Consider the following 13134-nt stretch of genomic DNA (forward strand, 5'->3'; position numbering starts at 1 on the left):
TCGGGCGAAACGGTCTCAGTGGCCCCAGGTGTTCGTGGGCCCGGCCTCGGGCGAAACGGTCTCAGCGGCCCCAGGTGTTCGTGGGCCCGGCCTCGGGCGAAACGGTCTCAGTGGCCCCAGGTGTTCGTGGGCCCGGCCTCGGGCGAAACAGTCTCAGTGGCCCCAGGTGTTTGTGGGCCCGGCCTCGGGCGAAACAGTCTCAGTGGCCCCAGGTGTTCGTGGGCCCGGCCTCGGGCGAAACGGTCTCAGTGGCCCCAGGTGTTCGTGGGCCCGGCCTCGGGCGAAACAGTCTCAGTGGCCCCAGGTGTTTGTGGGCCCGGCCTCGGGCGAAACAGTCTCAGTGGCCCCAGGTGTTCGTGGGCCCGGCCTCGGGCGAAACGGTCTCAGTGGCCCCAGGTGTTCGTGGGCCCGGCCTCGGGCGAAACAGTCTCAGTGGCCCCAGGTGTTTGTGGGCCCGGCCTCGGGCGAAACAGTCTCAGTGGCCCCAGGTGTTCGTGGGCCCGGCCTCGGGCGAAACGGTCTCAGTGGCCCCAGGTGTTCGTGGGCCCGGCCTCGGGCGAAACAGTCTCAGTGGCCCCAGGTGGTCGTGGGCCCGGCCTCGGGCGAAACAGTCTCAGTGGCCCCTTTAACACATACTACAATTCATGATGCACAGATATCGCAGAGAAATATACCACATTTTTCTGACTATAAGTCGCACATTTTTCCTCCAAAAATGGGGAGGAAAGTGGGGGGGGTCTTATAGTCCAGATGTATCGGCTCTGGCTGTGGTGGGAGGTGGGGAGCAGCGGTCACAAGAGTCTGGAGCCGGCGGCCGTGGGTAACTCCTGTGACCGCTGCTAAAGAGAAATGAGTATAGATAATAGATTATAGATAGATTATAGATAGATAATAGATTATATATAGATAGATGATAGATTATAGATATAGATAGATGATAGATAGATAATAGATTATATATAGACAGATGATAGATAATAGATAGATAATAGATTATATATAGATAGATGATAGATTATAGATATAGATAGATGATAGATAGATTATAGATATAGATAGATGATAGATAGATTATAGATATAGATAGATGATAGATAGATATGAGAGATATATAGATAATAGATATAGTTAGATACCATAGATAGGCAGACAAATAACTATGAGCTATAAGCAGGTAACTGATGACATACATAGGTAGATGATGTATGGGAATGAGACAGATGATAGACTGGAGGGAGAGAGCCGCACGGGCGGGTGATATCCTACATATGAGCCCGGGCAGACAGTGCGATGAGACACAGCCCCTGACATCACATCTATGTGATATGACTGAGGAGATGGAGGCGCTGGATCCCACCCTCCAGCAGTGATTGGCAGATGGGCCCCGCCCAAATACCGACGTCATCCACTCAGTCATCCGTTTACATTCCGGCTGTTCGGTGACAGCTCCAGTACGGTGGCCGGCGGAGGCCATATCGCCTGTAGTCGGCTATTCTGCGCGTTCATATGCTCCCAGTAGTAGGCGCTGTGGACGCGCAGGAGCGCTGCTGCTTGGTAACGTCAGCGCTGCCAGCGTGGAGACACGGGGCTGTCCGGAGCAGGGAAGGCGGAAGTGCTGACAGGGAAATACTGCTGTGGAGACTACCAGGAGCCAGGCAGCACCGGCGGAGAGGAGCAGCCAGCATGCAGAGCCAGAGAGCCTTCCCTCAGGTATCGTGCTGGGTGCCACCCGCTGCCCCTGTGTGTGCGGCTGCCATGGAGCTGGGCTGCTGACCCTCCCCGGCCACCGTTGACTTCTCACATTACACCCCAGGGTGATAACAATGTGATGGAGGATGTGTCCGGTGACATGGCGGCGGGGCAGAGCGAGTCCCCTCCACTCCTGGTCCCCCCCACCTGTGCCTGGCCTCCCCCCCACCTGTGCCTGGCGTGCCTGGCCTCCCCCCCCTGACCTGTGCCTGGCCTCCCCCCCCCTGACCTGTGCCTGGCCTCCCCCCCCCCCCCCTGACCTGTGTCCGGCCTCCCCCCCCCCCCCCTGACCTGTGCCTGGCCTCCCCCCCCCCCCCCCCCTGACCTGTGCCTGGCCTCCCCCCCCCCCCCCCCCCCTGACCTGTGCCTGGCCTCCCCCCCCCCCCCCCCCTGACCTGTGCCTGGCCTCCCCCCCCCCCCCCTGACCTGTGCCTGGCCTCCCCCCCCCCCCCCCCTGACCTGTGCCTGGCCTCCCCCCCCCCCCCCTGACCTGTGCCTGGCCTCCCCCCCCCCCCCCCCCCTGACCTGTGCCTGGCCTCCCCCCCCCCCCCCCCTGACCTGTGCCTGGCCTCCCCCCCCCCCCCCCTGACCTGTGCCTGGCCTCCCCCCCCCCCCCTGACCTGTGCCTGGCCTCCCCCCCCCCCCTGACCTGTGCCTGGCCTCCCCCCCCCCCCCTGACCTGTGCCTGGCCTCCCCCCCCCCCCCCTGACCTGTGCCTGGCCTCCCCCCCCCCCCCCCTGACCTGTGCCTGGCCTCCCCCCCCCCCCCTGACCTGTGCCTGGCCTCCCCCCCCCCCTGACCTGTGCCTGGCCTCCCCCCCCCCCCCTGACCTGTGCCTGGCCTCCCCCCCCCCCCCTGACCTGTGCCTGGCCTCCCCCCCCCCCTGACCTGTGCCTGGCCTCCCCCCCCCCCCTGACCTGTGCCTGGCCTCCCCCCCCCCCCCCTGACCTGTGCCTGGCCTCCCCCCCCCCCCTGACCTGTGCCTGGCCTCCCCCCCCCCCCTGACCTGTGCCTGGCCTCCCCCCCCCCCCCTGACCTGTGCCTGGCCTCCCCCCCCCCCCCCCCCCCCTGACCTGTGCCTGGCCTCCCCCCCCCCCCCCCCCCTGACCTGTGCCTGGCCTCCCCCCCCCCCCCCCAACCTGTGCCTGGCCTCCCCCCCCCCCCCCCCAACCTGTGCCTGGCCTCCCCCCCCCCCCCCCCCCCCCCCCCCACACACACACACACACACCTGTGCCTCGTCCCCCCCCCACCTGTGCCTCGTCTCCCCCCAAGTGCACGAATTGTAGTTTAAGGAAATACAGTGTCGGTGACTATCTTAATTTCCTTCTATGATGGTATTACTGATTGGGTGGATCAAGGAAATGCTGTAGATATAGTATATCTTGACTTCAGCAAAGCATTTGACAAAGTCTCTCATACAATCCTTATTGAAAAAATGACTAAGTATGGAATGGACAAGGCAACTGTTAGGTGGATTCATAACTGGCTTAGTGATCGGACCCAAAGAGTGGTCGTAAATGGCTGCACATCCAGTTGGAAGAATGTCTCAAGTGGGGTACCACAGGGCTCTGTCCTGGGCCCTGTATTGTTCAACATCTTTATCAACGATTTAGATGAAGGAATTGAGGGTAAACTGATTAAATTTGCTGATGACACAAAGCTAGGAGGGATAGCTAATACTAGAGAAGAGAGAGAGAGGATTCAAAAAGATTTAAATAAACTGGAGAAGTGGGCAGCAACTAACAGAATGGTTTTTAACAGGGAGAAATGCAAAGTACTACATCTGGGCAATAAAAATGAAAAAAGCATATATAGAATGGGAGGAATAGGGCTAAGTGACAGCACATGTGAAAAAGACTTGGGTATACTAATAGATCACAGACTGAATATGAGTCAACAGTGTGATGCAGCAGCAAAAAAGGCAAATGCAATTCTAGGATGTATTAACAGAAGCATACAGTCTAGATCACGTGAAGTAATTATTTCCCTCTACACCTCTTTGGTCAGACCTCATCTGGAATATTGTGTCCAATTTTGGGCACCACATTTTAAAAAAGACATCAGCAAACTGGAGCAAGTTCAGAAAAGAGCGACCAGAATGGTGACCGGTCTGCAAACCCTGTCTTATGAAGAAAGGTTGCAGGATTTGGGAATGTTTAGTTTGCAAAAGAGAAGACTGAGAGGAGACTTAATAGCTGTCTACAAATATCTAAAGGGCTGTCACATTGTAGAAGGATCAACTTTATTCTCATTTGCACAAGGAAAGACTAGAAGCAATGGGATGAAACTGAATGGGAGGAGACACAGATTAGATATTAGAAAAAACTTTTTGACAGTTAGAGTGATCAATGAGTGGAACAGGCTGCCACGAGAAGTGGTGAGTTCTCCTTCAATGGAAGTCTTCAAACAGAGGCTGGACAGACATCTAACTGGGATGATTTAGCGAATCCTGCTTTGAGCAGGGGGTTGGACCAGATGGCCCAGGAGGTCCCTTCCAACTCTACGATTCTATGGTATTGTTACTTTTTTTTTTTCTTTTTTTTTTTTTGTTTTTTTTTAGTATATTAAATGTACTTATTGTGTTACCCAAACCTCAGCCCTAACACGGGCGCAGGAAAGAGCGAGGCCGGGGTCTGGCGGGCGCAGGAAAGAGCGAGGCCGGGGTCTGGCGGGCGCAGGAAAGAGCGAGGCCGGGGTCTGGCGGGCGCAGGAAAGAGCGAGGCCGGGGTCTGGCGGGCGCAGGAAAGAGCGAGGCCGGGGTCTGGCGGGCGCAGGAAAGAGCGAGGCCGGGGTCTGGCGGGCGCAGGAAAGAGTTTCTGATACTCATCTAGGAAACTCGGGCAGTTTACACCCGCATGTCCGTCTTTTAGCCTACGTGACATTTAGTAATAGGTAAACAATCCAGCTTCTTTTGTTAATAGTGGTTATGTATCCAGGAAAATCAGATGCTACCCGGATGCTGCAGTTTTGATCTGTTTTTTTTTTTTTTTTTTATATGCATCGATAGACTTGTATAGGCGATTATCTTTGGAGTACAGAAGAGTGCATGACGAGGTTTTTTTTTTTTTTGTCACACAATCAGTATATGTGTAAAACCTGCCATCTGAACAGATCTATAGCATAAGGAGCTTCACATTGTGTTCTGGGTTCTCGTTGGGGCATGCATCCGAAATCCCCCACAAAACAGGGACCGGACACGTGCTGACAGGGCCACAGACTGTAATTGTGACGGCAGAGCGAACCCTTCCCTCCGCCGTGCACTTTTTACGGTAGTGTATGCCTACAGGGGGCAGACACTCAGACATAGTAGACTTCTTCTGAGTGTCCACCTCCTGTAGGCGTGCACTCCTGAAAGTGATGCACAGTAGAGCGCACGGTCGCTCTGCCGCCACCATTAGTTTTGTTTTTTGTTTTTTTTGACGAGATGATTTTATAAAAAATCTGACCAGTGTCACTTTATGTGGAAATAACTGGAGCTTCAACATGTCTGATGCAGCAGGGTGTCAGCTGTAGTGTACAGCCAACAGCTGCTGGATTGTCGCCTGTCGGGGGGATGCTGTGCTCTTATATCTCAGGTCAGTAAAAAGATGTATTGGTGGTCATTAAGGGGTTAAATATTCATACAGCGCACATCATCTTAAAGGACTTGTCCAAGATTATTTAAGTTTCTAGGCCCATGGTAAATAAAATCCAGGCAGGTAGTTGCTAACAGGCAGGACGTCGGCTGTCATGTCCCGTCAGCAGAGGAGAAGAGAAGCCGCTGCTCTTGTCGATGTGACATTTGCGGAAATCGCTGAATTGTCGGCAGAGTTTGGTACCGAGAGCAGACAGCAATTGTCTTCTTGTTAGTTTTTGGGCCCACAGTAAAAAAAATTAAATAGTCCTGAATAGCCCATTTAAAGTGAACCTGACAGCTGATACATGCTGCACAATCCACGGGCAGCATGGTGGCTGCGTGCTCTCACCCGCTGTGGCATTTCACGGAAAAACATACTTTATAAGGCGCGGGGCACTGAGCTGTGCTGGAGACTAGTCGGGACAGGACAGATGGATCCCCCACGGATTCTCCCCTCTTGCTGCCCTCAATCCATGGCAGGAGGGGGGGAGAGGAGCCACCAGGGACCCATCTATTCAACTAGTCTCCAATGCGGCTCGGTCCCCCGTAAGTTTTAAATTGTGTTTTTCGGTGAAACTCGGCAGCGGAGAGATCATACGGCCAATGCCTAACAACATGCTGCCTCTATCAGGCAGAATGGTCAGCCGCCAGGTTGTCTTTAAGGTTTGAAAATATGTTCAAAAACTATAATAAAATATTAGTGTAATTTCTCTATCTGGTGAGATCACTTTTTTTTTTTTTCAAAGGGAATCTGTCACCTCATTTTTGGCCTATGTGATGCGGCCACCGCCATCACGGGCTTATCTACAGCATTCTGTAATGCTTTCTGCCATGCTGTAGACAAGCCCCCGATGTAACCTGAAAGATAAGAAAAACGAGTTAGATTATAATCACAGGGGGCATGGTCCGGTCCGATGGTGTCGCGGTCCGGCGCTTCCCATCTTCTTGAGATGATGTCCTCCTTCTTACTTCTGCCACGGCTCCTGCGCTGGTGTACTTTATCTTCCCTGTTGAGGGCAGAGTAAAGTACTGCAGTGCGCAGGTGCCGGACCTCTCTGACCTTTCCTGGCGCCTGCGCACTGCAGTACTCTACTCTGCCCTCAACAGGGAAGATAAAGTACACCAGCGCAGGAGCCGCGGCAGAAGTAAGGAGGCGGACGTCATCGCTAGAAGATGGGAGGCGCTGGACTGGACCGCGACACCCATCGGACCATACCCCGTGGTGAGTATAATCTAACTCCTTTTTCTTCTCTTTCAGGTTATATCGGGCGCTTATCTTCAGCATTACAGAATGCTGTAGATAAGCCCCTGATGGCGGTGGCCACATCTTATGTCAGAAAAATGAGGTGACAGATTCCCTTTAAATATTTGGGCAGCTTTCCCAACAGGTCTGTCTGTCCTGTGAAAGAATTGTAAGTGAGGAGAGCCTGGTGCATACGATCCATTAGTTGCTCAGCCTCTCTCATCTCAGTCGCTGCCTATGCAGAGCGCAGCAGCCGGTGATGAACTCCTCTCTACTGCTGCACTCTGCAAGAAACTGTCAGCAGCCACCCTATTGGCAAATCTGTGATCATTCGCTGTGCCAGTGAGCCCCACAAGAAGTGGTCGTTGCTGGCTTCACCCATTCTCATGGGTGGTCCTTTTGGATAAACCGACAGTGGGAACCGAGAGGTGGGATGCCTAACAAGTAATATATATAATAAGTGTCTATCACAGGGTTTTGTTCTCCGAAACTTTGCCACATGAGCACCAGAAGTGGGTATTTTTCTTAAACATACAATTTGGTGCAGTTTTTCCTGCAGCGTCCTCTGGATTTACTGTTACAGCATATTCAGTCTTTGTAAATCTACCCTGACACTCCCCATGTGTTGGGTGATGGAAATTGTCAGATTTATGACAGTCTGCGACCCATTGACAGGTTGCTATAAACAGCGGCCCGGATGGATTGATTGGGTTACTCAGGGGCCTGTGCAGCTCTTGGCATTGATATACAGTGTAGCTTATATCTGCAAGAATGGTAAAATTGAATCCCAGAAATACCTATTCTACAAAATGATGCCATATTGCTAGAAAGTGCGGTTGCTTCCTATGCTGAGATCTCCCCTTACTTTCTCCGGCGGTCCGGTACAGTATTGGGGGCCATTGCTCCACTCTGATGGGGCACGTCAGAATCCTGTATTCTGGATCAGCGGTGGTCCTACCAGGGCCGATTCTAGCGATCCTGCTGCTTGAGATGAAAATTGAAATGGCTCCCCTCCCTGCAGGGCAATATAATTCTGCAATGAATAAGTACAGTTTTTTTTTTTTTTTATTGTTTTTTTGGGGTTCTCGTCTTTTAAGGTATTCTTTTGTATTTCAAAGATAACCTGTCAGCGTGATTCTCTAGATCAGTACGATTACAGTGATGCCAAACGGGCATAGTTTTTGTTTATTTTAGTGGTTAAAAAAAATTCCTGTTTGTTAAAAAAGAAAAAAAAAAATGGTTTATGTCTCCATTTTCTATGGCTCACAACGTTTTTTGTTTTTCTGATTTTCACAGTACATGCAACATTTTGATTCCTCTTCTTTTTTTTTTTTTTTGTAAGGAGACAATAAATGCAATTCTGAGGTTTTTATTTTTTTTTTTAATCTTTTTGTGACATTTTCCATATGAATTGGTCATATTTTAGCAGACCAGGCTTATATAAATGTGGCAACTCCAAATTTAATTATTTTTTTTTTTTTTTAAATTTTTTAGTTTTTAACACTGGGAAAAAGGTGATTTGAATTTTTATTTTATTCTTGAACCCTCGACCGTCAGATCACTTAAACTGCAGTGCACAAATTAAGCAATGTGAATGGCGTAAGTTTGCTGTCTCACGTGCTGATTGGAGACGGCGGCCCTTCCCCCACCAACGTATTCACCGCGGTCTGCGTCCAGAAGATTCGGATAGCGGTGACAGCGGGCGAGGGAGGGCACGGTGCAGCCCGTGGGCCACTGTTTCAGCCCTCCGGCTGTCTCGGGCCGCGGTTTGCCCAGGTCTTACCCTATGATTAGCTCCAGGTACGGGGAAACCAGTTCCTCAGGCCTGATGTGCTTCTTGCTGGTTTGGAAACGTCTGATTTATCCATTATAATCTTTAGGAATGTCAAATATTTTACCTAACCACATTGACCTGTAACGATCCCATTGCCTGGTATTTGCCACATTTGCTGACATTTTACATGTGTTTTTTTATTTTTTGCTATGATAAAGAGTTTGGGTATGACTGTGGTCACATTATGACGTTCATGTATAATGGAGGCATGACTGCTGTCCGGTCGGTTTACAGCTAGATACTTGATAATAGTGATGTACATTTGACAGCAGATCACGCTGCTGACTGCACTTTTTTTGGAGTCAAAATAGCTGAACATCCCGGCAGTCCCCATGTGAACGGACCCATATAGCATTTCTAATGTCCTGTGTGATCCGCAGGCCACTGGCAGGGTTATTTGCTTTGAATGCTGTTGTGTACCACAAAAATGAGAGGTGAATGGCTCAAAAGGACACGTGTATAGTAGACTTGTAGTGGACGATGGCTGTGACCAGTTATCTGGTGGCTTCAGCAACTTGACACCAGATTACAATAAGTGATACTTTAGTGGTGATATGTTTTACATATCCATCCCACCTAGGTGACGATCCAGGACTAAAACGACCACAGTCCTAATTTAAAGGGATCCTGTCGGTAGTTTTGGCCACTATAAGATACCTTTCAGGGCTTATCTACAGCGTTCTACAATACTGTAGATAAGCCCCAGGTCCAACCTGCAAGAGAAGAAAAAAATAAGTTTTATTATACTCACCCTGGGGGGGGGGGCGGTCAGGTCTGATGGGTGTTGCAGGTCCAGGTCCGACGCCTCCCATCTTCTTGCGACGCCTCCCATCTTCTTGCGACGCCGCCCATCTTCTTGTGACGCCGCCCTCCTGCTTGTTCATGGCTCCCGGCATCGCACTCCTGCGCAGGTGTACTTATCTGCCCTGTTGAGAGCAGAGCAAAGTTCTGCAGTGCGCAGGCATCGGGAGAGGTCAGAGAGGCCTAGCGCCTGCGCACTGCAGGAATTTGCTCTGCTCTCAACAGGGCAGATAAGTACACCTGCGCAGGAGTGCGATGTCGGGAGCCATGAACAAGCAGGAGGGCGGCATTGCAAGAAGGTCGGACCTGGACCTGCAACACCCATCAGACCGGACCCCCACAGAGTGAGTATAGTAAAACTTATTTTTTTTCTTCTCTTGCAGGTAGGATTGGGGGCAGCTATACAGCATTATAGAATGCTGTAGATAAGCCCTGAAAGGCAGCGGCCGCATCTTATAGCGGCCAAAACTACTGACAGATTCCCTTTCCGGACACCTTGACTAATTTGAAGCAGATATCTGCCACAATGTACGGTATATTACAATGAAAGCTAATGTACAAAACCAAATAGTTAGAAATCCTCTCTTGATCTCCTGGGTTCCTCTACTTCCTTATGATCTTGAATATTGAGTACTTCCTTATTACTGGCACAAAGCTATGCAGAATGCAAGGTTCCTCCGTAATACAGGCACACATTGGAGCTTAGTACGATCTGCTCTCTGCCAGTTGGCATAAAAATTATCCGTATCTAAAAGTATAAGGGTACTTTCACACATCAGGTTTTCGGCGTCAGGCGCGATCCGGCGTCGTGCCGGAATGCCGGATCCGGCAAATGTTTTGTAAAACCTGAAGTGCCGGATCTGGTTTTCTGCCGGATCCGTCTTGTTCTTGACAGACAAAACCGGATCCGTCTCATCCGGTTCATCCGTTTTTATATCCGTTTTTCGACGGATTACGCCGGATCCGGTTTTTAAAATTTACCCTTGTGGCCTTCCGAACGGGATTGGCTACTGGAAAACTAGATATAGCATGTTCCTACAGCCCTTCTTTGACAGGTTGTAGAGAAGAAAGTGCAGGTTGGAGAGAAGAGCAAGTTACTGGCGAAGATGGATGTTGTCATTGGAAATATTACCACTAGAAGTTCTGTGACGGTTTCAGTAATGAGGGACAATTTTCCGCTATACTTTGTCACCTCAAGGCAGAGTACACTGGCAGGATGACAGAGTGTGAAAGATTTGTGCCCTAACCAAACTTGTGTACCTTCTGGACCAACAGTATATACCTTTGCCAACCAAAGTTGGCTATCTTGTCATGGTCTTACTATTTTTACCTTTAGGCCACAGGTGTGTACCTGGTTGTGTTTTATGCAAAGTATTTCACCTTTTAACAAAAGTTGTGTACATTGGTAGGAAATCACCAACAATAAACACAACTTTTTAGGTGAAATACTTTGCTTCAAACACAACCAGGAACACAACTGTGGCAAAAAGCTAAAATTTACCCACAGTTATATACCTGGTTTTGAATACCTTTTTACCTTTGAAATACCCTGTATTTAACCTTTTTTTAAAACATAGTTCGCCGCAGAAAGAAATGACAGACAACCATTGTGAAACGATAATTTAACTTTTATTTAAATTTTTTTTTTTTTTTTTTTGTAAAATGTTTTTAAAGTGCAAAAAACTTTTTTAATAAAGGTTTTAAACCCAATGGGCATTTTTATTACAAAAAACACACATTACAAATCTGTGTACTGTGGGGTGGAAATACTGCTGGAGGGGCTGCGGGACACTTCGACACTGGGTGTGTGGAGAGAGGACTGGGATCGTGGTGGGGAAGGAACAGTTAGAGGTGAAGGTGTGGAAAAAGATACAGAATGGGTGGACATGTGGGAGGCAGAAGAGGTGGTGGGCGGTGGAGTGGAGGGTTGGGCAGGGACTGTAGGAGCAGATGATGTTGATGGAAAGTTGTATGGGGAAGGAGTTTGGTACGGGGAAGGAGTTTGGTACGGGGCAGGTTGCTGGAAGTGGGGAGATGTCTGGTACTGGGGAGGTTGCTGGTACTGGTGAGGTTGCTGGTATGTAATAGGAGGGGGAGGATGGAAAGTGGCTGGAGGGGGTGCAGATGTAATAGGAGGGGGAGGATGGAAAGTGGCTGGAGGGGGTGCAGGTGGAGGAACTACAGTGGTGGGAGGTGGAGGTTGGGAGGTAACCTGCTGTAGAGCACCGTGGCACGAATGCATTACATGCATCTGCTGGGTAGGAGATAGCGTTTCCATGCGCTCCACAACAGACCTGAAAAAGGTGTGGTTTGGCGAAGATCTTGCTTCTGAATGCATGGTTTGCAGAAGTGTCTTCACCTCCAGAATGCTGGAGTTGATCTGCTGAAAGCCTGCGGAGATTTGTTCTGACAAGACTTTGAGACAGTTCTGGAAAGGTGCATTCAGATGCAAGAACTCTTGCGCATAAGTCTTTTCCTGACCCCTCTGCCGCTGCCGCCCAGTACCCGCAGGTGTACTAGAGGTGGCAGGGGCAGAAGGGTGGGGTAAAGGGAAAGCGATCTCCTCACCAGCAGCTTCATGTAATGTAGGCGGCCACGATGCTCCTGTGCTGGTGGATGGGACAGATGGGTCAAATGTGTGGGAAGGCTGGGAAGGTGCAGATGTACCGGGGCGGTCGAAGTGTCCCTCGGTGCCGGTCTCCTCAGGGATCGCCTCAGAAGGGTCCAATCGTGCAGGCTCCCGAGTGCTGCTCACCGTGCTGTGTAATAAAGAGAAAAAAAACAATTAAAATACTGACATGGTATGGCCCTGGCTGAAAAAAAAAGTTACATCTAACATTTTTTGTCACATGTGGTGTGTAATATTTACCTTCTGGTGAGCATTGTTTCCCGGAGGAACGACAGGGCTTGTGCGTACTTGTACTTGCTCCTGCGTCCTCCAGATCCACTCGGGGCCCGCATCTCTTTATTGAACTCCTTCTTGAAATGATCCCTCACAGACCGCCACCGATTCACAATTCTGTTCCCTGAAACGAGAAAGGAGTGGTTAGTATACAACATCAGTGTTTCACAAACTCCAGTCCTCATGGTCCCCAGGGGTCATGTTTTCAGGATTTCCATAGTAAATAGAAATCCTGAACACATGATCCGTGGGGACCACGAGGACTGGAGTTCGGGAAACACTGGTTTACATCAAGCAACCGGTACTGTATATACTTACGCTCTTTAATCTGGGCCCGAGCTTCGAGGTCCTCCCAGCGGCCCACAAGGAGAGAACAGATTTCCTCCCAGAGTCGTCGGGTAACTATCAGGTCAGCGTGGCGGCGGTCAGCCATATTCCAGAGCGACTCCCTTTCTCTGACGAGATCGATGAGGCGGTCCACATCAATCCCTCCATCCTCACCGTCAGTCGGGAGCACGCTGTGAAGGCTGTTAAAGAAAAAGACAAAAATAACATAATTAGCCTCCACAAAAGAAATGAAATAAAAAGTGCAAAAAAACAAAGCAAAAATATTTATACTTACACGCTGGTGACCGCCGCGTTGCTGTCGCCGACGACCCTGGGAGGCACTGCGAGGACCTCTTGGCCGAGCACCAGATTGGGAATACTAGAGAAGAAAACAAAAAATGTTATGTCTTTGGATGTAGGCATTTGTTTGCTGTGTGTGGTCTGCAGAACATTGTTTTCTATGTGTTGTGTGTAGTGTGATGTTGTGTTTCTGCGTTTGATGCAAAAAACTTACGAATTGTGAGCCCACTCCAAGCGTCTGTCCACCCCTTCCTTCTTCTTCTGGGAGCTCCTCTTCATCTTGTGATTCCTGTTTTGAAATAAAAGGCAATGAATAGACATATATTACAGAGATGATGGATTTTGGAAATAAAAACTTACTG

The 13134-nt window shown here is 50.1% G+C and overlaps 1 protein-coding gene across 3 annotated transcripts in view; it reads left to right on the plus strand.

The window, feature by feature from the left end:
* Positions 1–1424: 1424 nt before the first annotated feature.
* Positions 1425–13134, plus strand: part of PDXDC1 (pyridoxal dependent decarboxylase domain containing 1) — a 123030-nt gene continuing 111320 nt past the window's right edge. For 2 of the 3 annotated variants that reach the window (XM_073542925.1, XM_073542926.1), the window contains exon 1: positions 1426–1710. In XM_073542925.1, the coding sequence (XP_073399026.1) occupies positions 1507–1710 (204 nt within the window). In that variant the 5' untranslated portion in view covers positions 1426–1506. Of the gene's footprint in view, positions 1711–13134 lie in introns of all 3 variants that reach the window. The other variant, XM_073542927.1, reaches the window with a different exon arrangement.

Source organism: Dendrobates tinctorius, unplaced genomic scaffold (genome assembly GCF_039654945.1).
Source record: "Dendrobates tinctorius isolate UK_male_01 unplaced genomic scaffold, ASM3965494v1 ptg000129l, whole genome shotgun sequence".
Lineage (NCBI taxonomy): Eukaryota > Metazoa > Chordata > Amphibia > Anura > Dendrobatidae > Dendrobates > Dendrobates tinctorius.